This window comes from Macrotis lagotis, chromosome 4 (assembly GCF_037893015.1).
Source record: "Macrotis lagotis isolate mMagLag1 chromosome 4, bilby.v1.9.chrom.fasta, whole genome shotgun sequence".
NCBI lineage: Eukaryota > Metazoa > Chordata > Mammalia > Peramelemorphia > Peramelidae > Macrotis > Macrotis lagotis.
Genome location: NC_133661.1, coordinates 71,993,885 through 72,014,350, shown reverse-complemented (window position 1 = coordinate 72,014,350; position 20,466 = coordinate 71,993,885). Strand labels below are relative to the sequence as shown.

The window sequence follows — 20,466 nt, the reverse complement described above, 5'->3', positions numbered from 1 at the left end:
AACAATATTAGAAATTTTTTGTGAAAAACTCTCTTAAACTGCTTCAATGTTCAGTGTTTATTACAAGAGGCAGAGAGGCAAACATGATTCTTGCTGTGAATTTACAACCCATTAGGCCTCAAAGTTCTCATTTCAGTACTGAAGTGATGCTGCCCTGTGAACAGATGAAGATTTTTGGGAGCCAAGAACCAAAAAAAAGGGGGGGGGTATTGATGAGCTACTCTATTACTTCTATGGATTTACATATTTTGGACTTTAATCAAAAGTTGTCAGTGATAATTAAAATAAAAATTAATTTTGTCAAAGGGCAAAGTGTTCTAGTAATTAATTTTAACATTCCTAAATGTATCATAGAGTATGTGTGTGTATAATGTATATGTATATTATACACACACAAATATAGTTTTTAATATTCAGTTAAGAATAGACTTAAAAATAATGAAGTTCTATGTTGCTAGGTTTATAGGTAATTTAATAACTGAAAAGAAGGTTGATGAAGGAACTTATGCTTTGAAAATATAAAGAAACTTTTGAACTTAATGAGAAAAAAATGTATAAATTTCACTATTTCAGGTCAAAGTGAAAACACTACCATAAATCTATTATTTATAAGGTAAGACCAATTGTCTTATAAAATGTAATAAACTCTAATAAAAATGTAAGATAATGTTGAAATGCCTAGAAATGAACAAAGAACTAAAAATTAAAAAATCATCTAATATAATTGAATAACATCTTACCTTCAAATAAATTGAACAATGTCAAAGGACAAAAACTAGAAACAAAAACAACATTTTTCTTAATAAGAAAAAAAGTTCAATTTCCATATATATATCATGGAAATTTATATATAGAAAAAGGAATGCATGAAATTTAATGAACTCAAACAATTCTCCCCTCCTGTTCATGACAGTGACCTATAGTAACAGAGAATTGGAGAGTATCATGAAATTTGTTCTAACAGCTCAAAAGGAGACTTTTTAAAAAAGGACAGATACTGACAAAATAACTGAAATAAAATATAAACTTTGATAAAAATGATCATTTTAGGATAAAATAATCTGTAGAGGAAATAATTTATGGGTTTTTTTTTGGAGGGGGGCAGTATAGCACCACAACTTGAATGATGTAAAACACTGTGTACTTTTAATAAAATTTTTTTTTTAAGGTTTTTGCAAGGCAATTGGGTTAAGTGGTTTGCCCAAGGCCACACAACTAGGTAAGTATTAAGTGTCTGAGGTCGTATTTGAACTCAGGTACTCCTGATTCCAGGGCTGGTGCTCTATTCACTGCGCCATCTAGCTGTTCCTGAAAAACCTTTTTAAAAAAGTGAGAGAACTTATGCTAAAATTATCTTCTAAAGACAGTGACATAGTAAATTTGGAAAAACCTAAGACAATACTCTATTCTCCAATTTTATTATCTTTAAAATTTGGTTGATTGGTGAAGCATACAACTCCATCATTTAAAAAAGAATCTCCTAACAATGGAATTATACTAAAGTGAAATGTGTTGCTTTTGGAGATTGTAGGATTCCCTTTATTGGAGAAATGGAAGAATATTTCAAGCAATGGCTAGATAATCACTTCTCTAGAATACTGTAAAAAGATTCTACTTCAGATATGGAGTTCAGAGATGGATGGACAAGATCGTTTTGGAGGTCTCCTCTGAGATACAGTCCCTTTTACTCTTAAAATTCTAAGCTTTTGATACCATTGTGAACTGTAGACTATTGAAGCAAGAAGGTTGATGTTACAATTGCTAATGTATATTAATTTATATATATAGGATATCCTTTTTCCCTTCTTTCCTAAATTTTTGTTTAATTGTGATGAAAATCACAAAATTTATATATATATATATATATATATATATATATATATATATATATATATATATATATATATATATATCAGGGACAGATGGTCTTCTTTTTTAATGAAAAAAATAATAGAACCATAAAATATGAGGATTCTTCAAAAAATAGTAACTAAAATTCTTCCAGCAATATCAATCACAAAAAGTTTTATACATATAAAAACAGAAAACATTATTATAAATATATCAGAAATCAACCTTAGGGAAAAAAGTAGGCCTCTTAAGTGAAATAAAATTGTTTTAATTTTGTTTGACAGAACCTTACACTGTAAAAATTCGACATATAGTTACTTATCTCTTAAGTTATGATGAATGAACTCTCATTAATTATGGGTATAAAATGGTAACAGATTACTCATAGTTATTTAAAAAAATAGAACTGCACAAACACAAACTTTAGGTAAGGCAATTTCTACAACAGAAATTTATGTGACTGCTAAGTGGTGTGGTGGGCAGAGTACTGAACTTGGGACATTGGAATCAGAAGATCTGAGTTGGAATCCTACCTCAGACTAAATAGCTGTGGGACCCTGAGAGCAAGTCATTTAATATCTGTCTGCCTTAGTTCCAAGGTGTCACATATAAAACTTTGTTCATAGCAGCAGCAAGAATCACATAAGAGTTTTTTAATCAAATAAAATAATGTATATAAAGTATTTTTAAAACCGTAAACCACTATATAAATATTAGTTCCTATTTCAACTATCTAATTTCTGCTACAGAATACTGTAATACAGAAAATGTAAACCAGAGAATATCAAAGACTAAAGTACCTTCATCTTAAAAGATGCAGAACATATATTTTCAAGTACAAACTATTACTTACACTTACAATAATATGAAAAACTGCAAAGCCATAAGCAACCCAGCAATTTACTTACATTTGATTGAGAGACAGCTTGGCTTTATGGATAAAGATCCAATCTCAGAACCAAATTCTGACATTTTTGACTTTACAACATCTCCTTACCTACATTCCCTTTGGTCATCGTTCTAGTTCTGAACCTCATCACCTCTTGCCTGGATGACTAATAGATTTTTAATTTTCTTTCACATCAGTGAAATCCCAGGTCTTATAGCTATGCTTACCCTTTTTGATTCATTTGATCCAATATTCTGAAAATTTCAACATTCTAGAACAATATATTGAAACCATGGAAAATCTGACTTGCTCAACTGAATAACTTCTTTCCACTTCACATATGTCTTCATGAGTGATACCATTAGTTTAAGAGTTTCCTTCTTTTATTTAACCCTATGACATTTTCTTTTAGCATTGATCTAAGTGGGAAGATAGGAAAAATGACTGTTTTGGTCTAAAAAGACCTTACTTAGAGCTGAAATTAGAGAAATAATTATTTATATATATACATACATATATATGTATATATATATATATGTATGTATGTATGTATATATGTATATATTTCTGGTTCTCTCAATTTCTTTTCTCTCCTAGTGTCTGCTAGGTGGCATAAATAGTAAAAGAATGGGAGAAAAAAGAAGGAAGAGAACAGATCAAAGCCAATAAAGAACAAAGTCTATAACACTGAAGCGAGAATGGCACAGGAAGGATATCTAAGAGATTTCTTTAACTTTTTAGATGTAGAAATACAGAATATTTTTTTCTTCGTTTATTTCCATTAGATTTCCTACTTGGACATTTGACATGTACAACAAAGCGTTGTAATCTAATATTTTAGGTGGACAAGGATACCAATTAGTTAAAAAATTTCTGAGGACTTAAACAAGTTAACAGTTTTGACAATTCACAGAATTAAAGGATTATTGGTCCAGAGCTGGAAAGGAACTTCCAGAGGCTATCTAGTCGAGCTTCCCTCATTTTATTGAGAGTCAAATAAATTTGCCAGAGGTGGGATTTGATCAGAGATCCTCTTATTTCAGAGCTAGTGTTCCTTTCTCTATACTATGTAGCCTCCCAGGCTCTCGAATACCGGCCTAGTAATGACTGCCCTTTGCCAGGACTAGTGTAGTTCAGTTCAAGGGGTTCCTTCTTAGAAGCTTGGCAGGAAGACATTAATTATTTTGATCAAAGTAATTCATAAAATCAGCCATTAAAGAGTAGAGAGGTTATGCTCTATACTGGTGGAGGGATTACCTATGCCAATGAAATCAGAATTCATCTTGAAGCAATCATGTCACGGAATATCATAATTCATACAACTTAACCTATAGAAATTTTCGTTATGAAACAATTTAACTGGGTTTTTAATGTCTTTTAAATTAATTATTATTATGCTCTGGCATGCCTTTAATCGGCATGGCTTCTTCAAGTTCTTTCAGAAAGATGTTTGCTTATAAAAGAAGGAAAGTAGTTAATAAATTTAACCACTATATTTAAATGAATTATACAATATTATAATCTCTTTTGGAAGTGAATGAGTAAAATGTTGAAACTGTCTTTGGAAAGGAGAAGGGAATTCACAGAAGAATCAGAAACAGACAAGGAGATGGACTATAAGCCTATGATTTCTCTCGTGAGCTAAGAAGAAAAAAACTAAGAAAAGTTAAAACTAAGGTCATGGAGAAATTCTATGAAGATAAGGAAGAGTCATTCACTAGAATGACCTTCTGAACTGAAATGTGTGTGAGGGGCAGCCATGAGGAACCTGAGTCCCTCTTCCACAAAACCAATCCATATCATTCCAGCTCAGAGATTTTTCCCTTTTCTTTCCTAAGTATAAATAAAAACAAAACCAACTATATTTATCTTTGGGCAATAAATCAAGTAGCATCAGCTATATTATTTTCTTGTGCACTGTAAATTACCTTCTCATGTATTTATGCTTTGTTTCCCCAACCAAGTTAAGTTCCTCAAGGAAAGAGAGCTTATGAGGATAGAACTTAACTAGGATCTATTAATTTTCTCTCTTTCGCATTTCACATTGTATCTCATAATATAGTAGCTGCTCCTTAACTTTAATTTGAAAGGTTTCAGATAACCTTTCTAATTCTAATTGTAGGCAAAGTACCTATAAGGAAATAAATAACATGGATGCTGGGTACAAGTCTAAGGAAATGAAAGAAATATAAAGATCACAACTTCTTTGGAATAATCAGGCTGAGAGGTTGAGGACAGATATATAAATGTGCACTCAGTTTTGAGTATTTCCCTATGAGAAAGTCAGAACCCAGTCTAAGTCAGTCAGTGAAATAAAGAAACCAATTTTGAAGCATTGGGAGATATAGAGGAAAACTTCTAATGTATTTTTTATCATAGTTTCAGTTTCTTACACTTCAAAATTAAATTTTATCCTTATGAGCTAAAGTTAGCAATCAAAGAAGTTAATCTCTGTCAATTTCATTTGTAAAAATATTAAGTAGTTCATTCAAAAGCAATAAAAAGGGTACATAAATATTATGAGCAAATAATAATTTTTTTAGGTTTTTGGGGGGTTTTTTTTGGCAAGGCAAATGGGGTTAAGTGGCTAAGTGGCTTGCCCAAGGCCACACAGCTAGGTAATTATTAAGTGTCTGAGGCTGGATTTGAACTCAGGTACTCCTAACTCCTGGGCCAGTGCTCTATCCTCTGTGCCACCTAGCCACCCCGCAAATAATATTTCTGAAAAAAGAAAACTTACTTTAGTGACACTTCCTTAAATTTGATAGCTTACTGTGGGCTTTAATGATATGAAATTTATTTTTCCAGCAATATTTTATTATTCTAATCTATACACTGGGAAGGAAGAACAATTCTACTTAGCCCAAGGTCTCACAAGAAGGTAATGAGGCCAAAAATGGATCCTGGTCTCCTGTTGAGCTCATAGAGAACTGTCTATCTCTCTTAATATAGTTTAGGAAAATGTAAAAACACAACATCACTGCAGTTGTAAATGTAGCATACAAAGTAATATCAGCAGGGATGCTGATAAAGTGCCAGATTAAGTTTGTCAGATACATTTTTGCCTCAAATTATTAACAAACACAAACAAAACAATGTTGTAAAGATGTTCAGCTATTATATAATTTTGGTTATTTGACAAAAGTGACTCAAAGCTAGACATCTGGCCTCCAAAACTTACGATTCCACTAAATAAAACCTATTTCAAGAGATTTGTTTAAATTAGGAAAAACAATTGCCAAAGGGTAATGAGTTGGCATTATGGAAGGATAAAATCATCAAGTACTTAAATTATGAAGTATGGAAAATAAGGGACTATTATAAATCAGTTTCTATATTCTTCTAATTGAATATATGCTGATTATGGAATAGATTTTTAAAATGTATCACTTTGCTTCACAGAATAAATCAATATATTTCCTTCTAGTGGTTGAGAAACTGTAAAGACAGAGATATTAGTAACTTGAATGAATATTTCTACTTACTCGATGTATAATTCCAGCAGAGTGAAGGTGCTTGATTCCACACAGCATCTGATAGAGAAGATAGGACATTCGTTCATGGTCTAGCTCCATTTGAATCACTTGGCAAAGATTTGCGTCCATGAGCTCCATGACAATGTAACTTCAGAGAAGAGAAAAAATAGTAATCAAAAAGTACACTAAATACATAGTATAATAAAGTAAACTTGGATGGCAATCACACTTACACATCCTGAAATTCTTCTAGGGACTTCTGTGGTGTGAACACATTCAAGAGGCCAATTATCTGTGGTAGAAACAAGGAATTTTGAAAAAGTCATAAATATTTTGTTAAGCTGATAAATTGAGAAATGATAAATTCATGAGTTAAAAAAACAACAACTAAGGGTCCCAGACACAATCACCTGGTAAATATTCATTTGCTTATGTTTACCGATTTCATATATGATCACTTCATCTTTTGGTGATTTAAGACAACAGAAATGAAATTTTTTATTCAGTCAAGAGAACCCCCCCTCCCTTGGGCATAGAATTTTTTTCATTAAAAGAAATATTTTACAGCATTTTATTTTAAAAAGTTTACTATTAAAAAGAGAAAATTCTATTCAAAATTAATGATTATTTGGGAAAAGGATTTATACTAGTATTAGAAGTGGCAGCAGCAGCAAGTATTGAAAATATTTTAAAGACTTGAAACACTCCTAACGAGTATCTGTTTAATTTTATAACTTGGGAATTAGAAGTTACTATAATCTCCATTTTATAGAAGGCAATGAAGCAGACAGAGGTTAAGTGATTTGTCTAGGTAGCAGAGCTAATAAGTTTCTGAACCTGTAGACTTGAAAACAGGTCTTTGTCAGGTCATTCTGATTTTGGGTTCAGAGCTCTATTTAATGTACCACCTTACCCCCCCCCCCCCCCCCCGTGGTATCTCAGAAATCTGTCAGCAGTGGGATTTGAACCTTTGCCTCCATATGAAGACCTGAAGACTCCAAGGCATGGAGGAAGTTCATGCCTGAATCTGGAGCCTTAGAACTCCTTTTGCCAACCTGCCTGCCCTATAGTCACTGATCCTCTTCAAAAACCAAGGATATCAACAACATCTCAGAACCCTAACTGATGAAGAAGCTTTTTCTACCAACAAAGGACAATACTTTTAAGTTAAGAGTCATAGATAGTTGACTCCTGTATTGAAAGACATAGTGATCTCCCTAGGGTGAGACAACTGGTAACATCTATGTTGAAGGTGGCACTTTGAGTCTGGTCTTCCTGAAATGAGGTCGATATTCTATCCACAATGCCATAATAACTAGGAGTTCTACTAGAGGTCTATTTAATCAATTATGAATGTGAATACTTAAGTATGCATTCAAGTGTTACTGGAAAAAGAGTCAGATAATATGGGTTTGAATCCTTAGCTCTGATATATCATATAACTAGAACAGTCATAATCTTCTTTGCTTCTGTTTTCTCAAATGCAATATGAATGGGTTAAACTAGATGATTAGGCCCCCATCAGTTTAAATATAACAGAACTCTGACAAGTGATCCAGTTTCTATGCATGTCATCACTGTCTTCAACTTCAACTGGAAGCTATAGCAAATAAAGACTACTGAGCTCTACGTGCAAAAGTACTTTAATAAAAGGATTTCTGGACCTAATTTAGGCTGAACAGTGAACTTCAAGAACAGTAGAACACAGAATTCACTCAAAAATTTCAATGATGCAAAAGGAAAAGAAGCTAAAGGCAAGATAGACAAAAGTTTCTATTTTGAAACTGAAGCTGGAAAATGTGTCTTTGAATCATGGCTACTGCTTGGAAGGGCAAGAAAAATATTAAAAAGACTATAATCCAATCATTCAACAAAAGTGTCTACTTTAGCAGAGAGCACATGGGAAGAATAGTGAAACAGGAAAGGCTGAAGAAAAATGGATGTGATTCATTTATCTTTACTTGAATGTTCAAGACCAAAGAACAGTGAATATCACCCTTGAAGTATTAACACCTGGGAAAACAACTAGTTCTCACCTCATAGTGACTGCTTCAAAGTTTAGTTCCAAGAGGATTTCAAATGACTGAATGAACAGTAGTATCTTTCTGACTGGGTGACTTTAAGAACAAATGACTGTACTGTAAGAAACCAGCGTAAGGAATTCGGAGAAACAGGAAAAAATGGATGCTAAATAAGCAGAACCCAAAAACAAAATGCAAAGAACTCTAGAGATTATACTTAGCCACAGAGAAATGATGAGAAAAGGGAGAGCACCCTTTCTATGAGAGGTATAAAGGGATTTTTTCTTTTTTCTTTAAGGTTTTTTGCAAGGCAAATGAGGTTAAGTGGCTTGCTCAAGGCTACACAGCTATGTAATTAAGTGTCTGAGGCCAGATTTGTACTCAGGTATTCCTGACTCCAGGGCCAGTGCTCTACACTCTGTGCCACCTATGCCCCCAGGACTACACATCTTGTCAGACATGGTCACAGTGTCAGTCAGTTTTCACTGAGTTTTTGGTTACAAAGGAAGCTTCACTGAATGGTTAGACATGGTAGTAAATCTTGAAAGAACTTTAATGTAAATACAAAATACATAAAGCATTAATTTAGGAAAAAAATTAATGAAATGCCAATTAGGAAAAAAATGATTCACCAAGGGAGACATTTTCAACTCTCTTCCAAATATTTTCTGGAATAGGTTAAGAAAAAATTTTAGGGTCCAGATGATGCTATCACATTTGAATAAATTATCTTAAGTTCCAAAGAATATTGATTATGGGGAAATATACACATTATTTCTTTTTTAGCAACATGTAAAAGTATGAGGTCCCTTAAAATTAACTTTGGGAAACCAAAATTTATAGGAATGGTCAATTACTTGCTTGAACAGGGGCTGCTCCCTGTTTCTCAAACTAAGAGCTGTAAACAAAGTTAACCTATTGATCCATTCAAGTAAGGCAAAGGTTTACATATACATACTCTTACCAAAAAACATTTTATTTGGAATCTGGAATCTCTTTTGAACTGCCTCAATATATTTGTTTACCTCAGTATTTGTTTCTACTAGTTTCTTTCCCTCTTTGATTTCACTAACTGGAACATTGAATTTAACCCAATTCTTCCTCTCTTGCACTTCTAACTTGTTCTTCATGCTTGTCTTATACCAATGCTTTCTTCATTCTCATCATCCTAAAATTAATCAATTAACAAGCCAAGACAGCATTGGTAAATGCTGGGGAGAACAAAGAAAAAAGTGAAATAATACCTAACATCATATTCACAAAGGAGACAATTTGTACACCCAAAAGACTATATTCAAAATACAAGATTGTTTTGTGAGAGAGGGCATTAGCAATGAAGTATCAACTATGAAGAAGAGAATCTATTATGGCTGGACTACAGAGTGTATAAAGAGGAGGAATAACTTGAAAGGCTGGAAGGCATCAGGTTGTAAAGAACTTTAAATTCCAATACGTTTTATACTAGAAGTGACAGTGAGCTACAAGAGTTATTTGGCAGAGAGAAAAGTCAGAAAGAATGACATGGTTAAGTTTAACTTTAGGAAAGTATGTTTGACACTTTGACAGGTGTGTGGAGGATGAACTAGAGTAGGGAGTCAGTTGAGGCAGGAAGAAAAAGAGGAGGTTATTGCTAGAGTCTAAGTGGAGATGGTTGGTGGCTGTTGGAGTAGAAAGGAGAGAAGGGTAGGGGAAGGGGTAAAGACTTTGTAAAGGAAGTAGAGAAGATTTGAATTTGAGGTAATAATCATAGTTAGCATTTATATAATGCCTTAAGGTTTGCAAAGTACTTTACATGGTTTATTTTGTTTGATCTAAGTTCTTAAGGAGTACTAAGGCTGTAGCGGGCTGAGTTAAGATGGCTGAGTAGAAGGAAAGAGTACAACCTGCAACATAATTTTTCTGTTAAGCACCAAATGGAGTCCTGGATTCCAAGAGCATGAGTATGAAACCCATTTCCAGTCCATGTCAATATAGAGAATACAGATGCATACCTCAGAGGTGCATTTCAGTGCATAAAAACTAAAAAGGGACAAAGGCCACGTACCAGGGCAGACTACATGTAGGGATTCCAATCTCATGAAGGAGATAGGATCAGGTCCTCTATCATGTACTATGATTACAGGTCCTAGATCCCAGGTGGATTAAAACGGGGACCTCAGAGTAATTTTCAAGGGCAAGAAGGGGCCATGATTATCCCAAGTTAGAAGTAGGTTCAGAAGATAGCAGCAGCTATTTGACCCCAGGAACAGAATGAGTTCTCAGTTCTAGCTTACAGCCCTGTCTAAAAACCTTCAGGAAAAAGTTCAGGGCAGGAATCTCAGACTGAAGAGAAATCTATTCTCTCATACTGAACCAGCAAAATGTTCCAGTTGGCTGACTGCGACTGATCATTGTCTACTGTAACTTCAGACTCAAACTGAGGAAAGAAAACTAGATGAGCTCAGCCTAGAAGGGCAAAGATCATACCCTGAGAGGTCTGAAAGCAGATCTCTACCCTAAACTGCTTTGAGATTACAAAATAATATCATACATTATACTCCCAAGAATGTAGAAGATTTAAGAGTAAAAAAACTCAACCCATATAGTTTCCTCAAAAATTAAAGAGCCAAGCCTTAACAAAGTCTGAAATAGAGCCATGATGGTGAAAGCAGCATTTCTCGGGAACTTCTTCCCCAGGGAATTCCAAAAGCCATTAAATTATGACTATAGCCAAAATTTAGAGGGGCAGAACCTAAAAAAAGAGTGAGTGATACATTTTCCCGGATCAAGATAACTTAGAAGTTCCACGGGAAAGGTGTTTCACCAGGACCTGGATTTGGAAAAAGCCCCTGTTGTAGCTTGAAGGGGCGAGGAGAGAATTCAGCTAGTCCAGAATAAGTGTGGAGTGAAGCATACCAGCTGCAGAACCTGCAGCGAGAATCAGAAGAAACCAGCCTGCACCTCCAGAGCACAGCCCACAAGTGGTAAGGGGGCCAGGGGAGAAGGCAGAAATATCTTTGCTCTCCCTGGGGGCAGGACTCTGCTGTTTGCCCACACTCAGATCCAGGTTGCAGTTTGGGACTAAATACTAAGATAGCCCAGCAGGGCCCCTCCTTACAGCTCCAAGGCAGAGGGCAGTGCTGGGGTCATCTATATTTCAAAGCACATGCAAGAGAGCATAAGACCTTGGAGGAGGAATAAAGGTACCAGTGGGGTGTCCCCCCTCAAAAAAAACAAAGCCTTGAAAGGGTTGTAAATAAGTTTTGGGTAGAGGAAATGAGTAAAAAACAGAAAAAGAAGAATCTGAACATAGAGAATTACTTTAGTCCCATGGAAGATCAAAACACATACTCAGATGATGACAAAATAGAAACTTCCATATCCAAATTCTGAGTTAAGATGGCTTAACAGAAATAGAAAATAGGCTCAGACTATGGATGAGCTCAAAAAAGACTTAAAAGCAATTAATAGTTTGGATCAAGAGATGAGAGGGAGAGAGAGAGAGAGAGAGAGAGAGAGAGAGAGAGAGAGAGACCAACCTGAAAATTAGAATGGATAAAAGATAATGACTTCATGAATAATTATTTTAAAACAAAGTCAGAAAACTGAAAATCAAAATATAAGGTATCCCCTAGCAAAAACAACTAATTGGAAAAGAGATCAAGAGACAATTTAAAAATTTCTGGACTATCTGAATGTTATGGCCAAAATAAGAATCTAGATGTCATATTTCAAGAAATCTTAAAAAGGAAACTGCCTGCAGAACCAGAGGACAACGTAGAAATAGAAAGAATTCACTGGTCACTTCTTAAAAGATGCCAAATTGAAAACCTATTAGGAACATACTAGCCACAAAATAAAAAGATAGATTTTTGCTGATTGTAGCTAATTTTTAAAAATTACTTATTAATCTATAAAGAAATAAGCTCAAATATCTGGTTGTAATTATTATTGGCAGTATTACATAGTATAAAGATTTAAAGACAGATCAGGAAACTTGTACAACTATTAAGTGAGAGGATTAATAGAAAAAATAATTATAAGTTGAAACTAGAAAAATTTTAGGCTAAATGTGCCCTAACACTTGGTCTCTGTGGCATTCTTAAAATGTTTATATATCTTCTCTTCCTAAAACTTTTTAACTCCTTGAGGATAGGGTTCTGCATTCTATTTTTGATTTTTCTTCACACAGCAAGAATACTCAAGAAATGTTTGCCGAACTGTAGCAATAAAAAAAAAGGTACAAAAACTGATTCCAATGCTTTTTTGCAGCATGATATAGAAAAAAGGTAGGATTTATAATCAGAAGACTTGGATTCAAATCTGAATTTTGAGTTATTATCAACTATTATCTAATTTTAAAAAAAATCAAACCTATCTCTCCTTACTTCAATTTATTTTGCATCCAAAACAAATTAATTTTCCTGAAATACTGCTTTTATCATGTTATTAGATTTCAAAATCATTCAATGACTTCTTACTATTCACAATGTGAGATCCCAAAGTCTTTATATATCAATATATTCTTGTATTCAAGGCCCTCCACAATCAGAGATGCTTTCTTTACGTACCTTCCTCATTATTCCTTTACATGCACCCACTGCTTTAACTCAATTGATATACTTACTTTGTGAGAGGTATAGATCATGAAACCTACCCAATTCCTGTCATCCAATACTTGTAATGTCTTTTCATAAAATGCCAAGAATAAGGCATGCTTTTACTGAGGAACAAGAAAAGGATAAAATACTATGGTTTTTCAGGGACTACTTTTTATTTATTTATTGCTTTTCTTTTTATCTTCAGTACTTACCACAGAAACTAAAACACTGTAAGCATTTAGAAAATACATGCTGACTTGAATTAACTTTATTGGAGGGGTCCAGATGGTAGGTAGCTCAGAAAAGTTATGAGAGAAGGGGTGGCTTTTCATGATGAATACTCAATAAATATTTATCTATTTAAAATGAAATTTTATTGAAAAGTTGGTTAAGTAAAAATTCTTAAAAGTTACTTTACAAAACTTAATTGAGGAGTATTTACACTAAATTATAGCTTTAAAAGAAACAACATCACATACTGCCATGAATTTCATTATTTTAAAAACCAAACCTTTCACTTACATTTTTATGATTAACACATTTCATAAGAACAAGCTCTCTATAAGCTCTCTTGGCATGAGTCTGATTCTGAAATGGTCGGCTTAACTTCTTGATTGCAACATTTCTTTCAAGAATGGCATCATAAGCTGCACTGTAAAAACAAAATACAAGCAAATTTAAAGAAAAGAAAACTTACAAGTTCACAGATATCTCAATCCTTTATTAACTGAACAAATAATCATAAGCTTATAACATCTGCTATGTGTTATACAGATGTGATCCTCTTCTTCCTGTCAACACTCCTTTCCCCTTCAAAAAATAACCAACCCCCTCAAAAAACACTATAATGTTATTGTTTAAAATATCCTTGTAAAATATCTTAGCTAAACATCCTCTATCAGTTATTTTTAACTAAAACTTTGCCTTCCAGTTAAATGGAGGAATTTTCCTTGTATTACAAAGTACTACTACTACTAAAAACTGGGTTGTCAACTAAAAGTCAAATAGATGGAAAAAAGCCAATGAAACTGAAAATACATTTAGAATGATTACTTTTCATTTTCTGATTTAAAAAGATCTTTTAACTACTATACACACACACATCTCACATCTTTATATGCTATCATAACAAGATATGTCTGTCTACATAATGAACTTTTTATTTTTTTACCTGTGAGTAAGGAGTTTAGGAATGACTCTTGCTCTTCACAGTGGCTTTACTTATTATTCTCTTTCCTTCATTTCTCTAGTCAAAGAGGATAAAAGGGGACCAGCTTCTTGATGAAGGTAACCTTATACCCTATTCTATTTCCTCCAGTTTCTTCCAGATCTATACTTCATTTCTCATATTTCTTATTCATTTTCAATATCTACAGTGACTTTTAAATGAATAAATATAAAGAATAGTTCACTTGGCTATTTCTTCTAGCTATTAACTTCTCCAGTATCAAATTTCTAGAATGAGTATCTTTACTTACTGTCTACTTTCTCAACTCCTTGCAATTTGATTTCTGACCTCACCATTTTAATGAAAGAGCTCTGAAATGTCCAATGTCATTTTAAATGCTCTTTTTCTCATTTACCCTCCTATGTGCTTACTTAATACTATGGCCTATATATTTCTTAATATTCTAGTATCCTTCCGTGAATTAATTTCATGGTTTTCCTCTTTTCTCTGTGATGATTCCTTTAGTTTCTACCTTCGGGTCTTCCAAACTTCTCATTCCTTAGACATGTGCTCCTTAAGTTTCTATCCTAGATTCTCATTTCTCTTCAATATTCTACTTTAATAATCTGTTTTAACATCACCTCTATGCAGATAACTACCTCAAATTCTAACCAAACTCTCCCAAGTTCCAGACCCATATTTCCAAACGTCTGAGGGATATTTTCACTTGGTTGTCCTGTCACAAAGTGAACAGGTCTAAGACTAAATATAACTCCCCCCCCCCCAAATAAATATATTTCTCCTCAAACCTCTCTATCTCTACTAATGGGCACTTTCCTGTTAAGTTCACTCAGGCACCTATCTCAAAAATAATATTTGATACCCTTTTTCCCCTCACACCACAAATCCAATCACCTACCATGTCAAGTTGGTTCCAAATCCACAAGGTCTTATATCCTATCAGTCTTTTACATATCCCCTGCAACAATTCTAATTTGGGCTCTCATTTCTCCTGAACTCTAATAATAAATACAGTGTACACTACCCCTGACTCCCAACACATACCTTAACCCCCCCCAAAAAAGTCATTCACCAATTCTCCTTGTACTTAACTGTTTGGCACTTTACATCTGCATAACTACTACACTAATCAAAGAATTTTGATATTTTGTTTGGCTTGGATTGAATATTAATTTTTGCACCTATAAGCAAAAAGACAAATTCCTAAATAAATGCTTTTTTATATAAACAGCTGTGCTTGAATTCATGGTGCTAAAATGATGATCAGTTAGATTTTTTTATTTAAAAAGTTTTGCTAATATAAGTATAAACAGATTTTATGAATTTGCTAAATTTTTTTTTCTGGCAACAGAGGGCTAAGTGTAACTTAAACGAAAGGGGTCTAAGGATACAATAATCATGTTTAAAGACAGAATTGAAGCTTTAAATCACCTTGAGTTATTTGGAGGAAAAGCATTCTTTTGATTACTTTTGTTACTTCTTTTTCATTCATAACATAAACATAATAGTACATGATCAATTCCTAGACAGTAGTAGCTTACCCTTTTGCAGCTTTAGATGTGATCTCCTGAGGAAATTTAAAATTTACCAAGATATGAGGAAATACAGATGGGGTATAATTGATCTTTAGTTATTTTTAAAAGAAAAAACTTACCACACTATTCCCTGGGCCCCCGAGCCTATAGGTTTTAAATTCTGATACCGTTTCAGTACAGTAAATGTAGAATCTCCAATCTCTACACTATAGAAATTACTGTCACGCTTGCTTCTGCTCATGATGGCAAATAATTAATTTGATGGCTTCATCCAAAATTCACTCAGAAGCTGTAAAAACAGAATAAAATGTGACAATTACAAAAGCAGTAACTAAACTGTTAATAGAATAATCTTAAAACTGACAAAGAAGGATCTAATCAATTATAGTAAGAATTTTTATAAAAATGTAAAGAGATTTTCAATGAAAATTTTAATTAGACAAAGGAAATAAGTAAAGGATTATTTATACTAAGCATTATTTCTACTTTCCTGCCCCTCCCAATCACTTAGGTACTTAGTAGATCAATGATTTTTTTTTTTTAGGTTTTTGCAAGGCAAATGGGGTTAAGTGGCTTGCCCAAAGCCACACAGCTTTGAACCCAGGTACTCCTGACTCCAAGGCCATGTTTTATCCACTACACCACCTAGCCCGCCCCTAGATCAATGACTTTGGTTAAACATATTTAGTAAAATAATTAATGTCTATACTCTGGAACTTATCAATGCATTCCCCTAGATTTAACATTTAAACTCAACATTAATATAAATGTATTTACGTTAAACATTAAAACATTACATTCTAATATTTAAGTATCTCTGATTTTGTTAGTGAGAGGTATTCTCTTTGTTGATAAAGATCACAACTCTAAGACTTGAGAGATGATTCTCTACAGAGACAGAATCAAAACAATCTGTTACCTGGCAACTAACCTAACAATAAGTCTCTATAAATTTAATTAGGTTGCTCTTCAAATGACAGATATAGACTATTGGCTGGGTTTATATTAAAATACTTCTAGCTTGGTAGACTTCATGAGAACTTCAGGATGAAAGAAATGCAGTGATTTTATAGTTTAGCTAGACCAAGTAAAATTAGTTTAATTTACTGAAAAAATTGTCTACTACTTGCAAAAAAGTATGTAAAAGTACATCAAACAAAAGAAAAATGAAATTGCCACTAGTTTCAAAAATTATACATTTCACTGTTAGAATATAACCAACATAGAAAAGTAAATATGAATTATATGGAAATTAAGAAAGAAATTTCAAGAGTGAGAAAGTCCAGATATTCTGAAAAGCAATTTGTAAACTGTCAAAGAGTAAATAAAGGGTGCATATTCTTTGACCCAGCTGTATCATTACTAAGTGTATACTACAATGATATCAAAGAAAGTTGAAGAGGAACTCCATGTACAAAAAATATTTTTTTAGCAGCTATATTTTTATAGTAGACCCAACCTGCAAATTAATGGGATGCAAAATGACTGGAGAAAAATAGCTAAACAAATTGTGGTATATAGATTTAATGGATTATATGGATAATGGATTATAACTGTGCCATAAGAAATAATAAATTGGACACTTTCAGAGGTGAGAGGTCTTTCAAGGAAGATTTCTATGATTTGTTAAAGTGAGAACTAGGAAAACAACCTATACAAATGACATTATAACTAATTAACAAAAACATTCAAAGACTTCAGAACTCTGATTAATGCAAGAAGAATCACACATCTTACTTCCCTTCTCAGAAGTGATGAAAATGAAGGCAGAATGAAATTTAGACATGAACAACTGGAAACTTGTTTTGGTTGGCCTATCTGAATTTTGAAAGTTGTTTGTTGTTCTATCAGAGGAATAGTGAAAAGAAACAATAAATGTTTATAAAATCATTTTAAAAATACATTTTTTATTGTTATAACTTATCCTCAACAAAATTTCCCTGAATATCTCTGCTCTTCACTACTCCCAGACCATCTCGCATATCAAATAAAATTTTTTAAACAGGGGCAGCTAGGTGGTACAGTGAATAGAGCACTGGCCCTGGAGTCAGGGGTACCTGAGTTCAAATCTAACCTCAGACACTTAATAATTACTTAGCTGTGTGGCCTTGGGAAAGCCACTTTGTCTTGCAAAAAAAAAAAGATAAACCTAAAAATTTTTTTTAAAGAAATAAAAGAAAAAAAGCAAAATTGATCAATACAATTTAAGAAGTCTGATTAAATCCGGGAACCTCCAATCTCTGCAAAAGGAATGGGTAAAATGAGAATATCTTCTGATAATTATTTGAAGCCATGATTATTTTTTGTAATTTTGAAAAATTCATTTTTTATTGTATTCTTGATGTTGTTTTACCTTTTTGTAGTGTTTTCTTGGCTCTGCTTACTTTATTCTAATTAGTATAGATCTTTTCAAACTTCTCTACAGAGATTCTCATTTACAGCACAATTACATTCCATTATATTCATGTTTCATAATTTGTTAAGCCACTTTTCTCAGTTGGTGGACATCTACTTTGCTTTCACAAAGTCACTTATTACTACATCTTATTACACTATCATTTATTACTACTATGGTACTATTAAATACTTTGGTGTATATGTGAAGACTTTCTTCTTATCAATAGTTTCCTTGGGATAGAAGCTTAGTAACAGTTTTGAGTCAAAGAATATAAACATTTTAGTCACTTTATTTGAATAACATCCATTTCCTTTTCAAAATGGCCTTAATGATTCACAGGTCTATAAAAAATGCATTAGTATGCTTAGTCTTTCCACAACCTTCAAGTATTGAGTATTCCCATTTTTTGTCAGGTTTACCAATTTATTGGCACTTCAGCTGAAGCAAAATATATTTTGCTCCAACCTTTTACCTTTACTCTGTATGTATCTCTCTGCTTCAAATGAGTTTCTTGTAAGCAGCATCTTGTAGGATTCTGTTTTTTAATCCACTTTGCTATTTGCTTACATTTTAAGGAAGAGTTCATCCCATTTGGGTCTTGGGATTTTTCTTAGGGAGCTCATTTAAGGCTTGTTCAATTTATTTTTCTAGGATAAGATTATTTAAGTATTCTATTTCCATTTTGTCAATCTTGAAGGCTTACATTTCTGTAAACATTAATCTATTTCATTCAGATTGTCAGGTTTACTGGCACATAATTGAACAAAAGAACTCCTTACAATTGCTTCAATTTCCTCTCCAATGGTGATACATTTTACCCAACTCATTCAATGGTAATTTGGTTTTCTATTTTTTTTGAGGGATCAAATTAACCGATGGTCTATCTATTTTAATAGTTTTTTCATAAACTAACTCCTAATTTTATTTACTAATTCAAAGCTTTTCTTATTTTTAATTCTATTACTATCTCTTTTTATTTTTGATGCTAGCAAATTAGTCCCTTGTACTCTTTTCCTTATCAACTGCTGGTTCCCTTACTGTCTCTTTTGGCTTAAGAAGTCCTGAAGCTGCTACTGCTTCTGTTGCCACGATTTGTGTTTTATCTTTTTTGGACTCTGGGCCCCATGTCACAGATTTCTCTTTCTGACCTCCTAAATTGTCTTAGGCTGTAAGAATATCTCACTTTGAAGTCATCCAAGGTCACACAATTAATATCTAAGGCAAGATTTGAATGGATTCTTCTTGACACCAGGGATACTTGTACATCCCTGCCTAATAGGAGAAAACTAAGAAAAGAGCATCAATAAAATATTTACAAGTAGAAGAGAGTAGGCAAGCAAGAGCAATGTTATTGAGTGGGATAAAGTCTGAGATTTCTTCAGTAGAATATTATAGATGAGAACGTGTCTTTTCTGCCCCTCCTCCCCTGACAAACAACTTTTGGGTTATCAGTGAATATTATTAGGACCGGAATGCAAAGAGCAAACTGACTTTTGTTCAGGAAGGAGACACATGTCTCTCTTTGGATTATATGCTTTACTTTAAATTAGCTTAGGCGCTTAGATTGTAAAGACCACATTCTCAACTAATGAGGATGGGGTCAGTGGGGGGGGGGGGCGGGGAATCACATTAGGAACCACAGATATTCTCTGTTGCTCATGTCTCATGTTACTCTTTTACTCTCCCATCTATACAGTTGAGTAGGGGTCTAATTCTCGAGAATTGTAATAAAGCTTTTTCTCTTCATACCTTGAGAAATCTCCAAAATTTATTTAAGTGGCATTCATCACACACAGTATTGTTAAAAAATAAATAACAAATTTAAAAACAAAACTATATTATTGGGTTAACTGAACCTGAGTTATTATGTTCAACTACTTCGGTGTCTTTTGTATTCTATTGATTAATAGTAACCCAATTTTATGATAGTTTGTTTGGCATGGCACTGAAACCATAAATTAATTTAGGTAGCACTGTTATTTTTATATCATTGACATGGTTTGACCATAAAAATATTTTTTGGAAAAGTCATAAATGACTGTCATTTGGAAAAGAATCAGGATTGTTTTAGTTGTCTCTTCAAGGTGTTACTAAGAATAATGTATGGCAAATTTAGCCTTTAAGGTGGAAAAAAGTTCTCTCAATTAGAGCAATACAAATACAAAATTAGAAAGGGCTGCCTCAAAGAAATAGTGGGTTCCTTCTCTTTGGAGGCCTTCTAGCAAAGGTTGTTATCACTACTGGTTACTTATGGTATAGGTAAGCTTTTTCAGATTTGGTTGAATTAAGTATTGCCTAAAGTCACATTCAATAGTGGAATTCTAACCTATTACAGCTGGTAGTTAATAGCAAGTTCAATTATACGTACACACACACACACACACACACATACATCAAAGAAGATATATATGTATATATGTATACAAACATATTGCAGGCCAAAAAACAAATTCCAATCCCAATATTTCAATTAAGAAGTATAGCGTCTGGAACCAGGGAATAGACAGTGTCCCACGGCTGGTGCTCT

The 20,466-nt window shown here is 33.3% G+C and overlaps 1 protein-coding gene across 8 annotated transcripts in view; it reads right to left on the bottom strand.

Annotated features, from left to right (window-relative positions):
- Positions 1–20,466, bottom strand: part of MAPK8 (mitogen-activated protein kinase 8) — a 129,158-nt gene that overhangs the window by 17,481 nt on the left and 91,211 nt on the right. For 7 of the 8 annotated variants that reach the window (XM_074233103.1, XM_074233099.1, XM_074233098.1 and 4 more), the window contains 4 exons: positions 15,661–15,830; positions 13,340–13,469; positions 6,450–6,508; positions 6,226–6,364 (listed from right to left, as the gene is read on the bottom strand). In XM_074233103.1, the coding sequence (XP_074089204.1) occupies positions 6,226–6,364; positions 6,450–6,508; positions 13,340–13,469; positions 15,661–15,782 (450 nt within the window). In that variant the 5' untranslated portion in view covers positions 15,783–15,830. Of the gene's footprint in view, positions 1–6,225; positions 6,365–6,449; positions 6,509–13,339; positions 13,470–13,988; positions 14,064–15,660; positions 15,831–20,466 lie in introns of those variants that run through there. The other variant, XM_074233105.1, reaches the window with a different exon arrangement.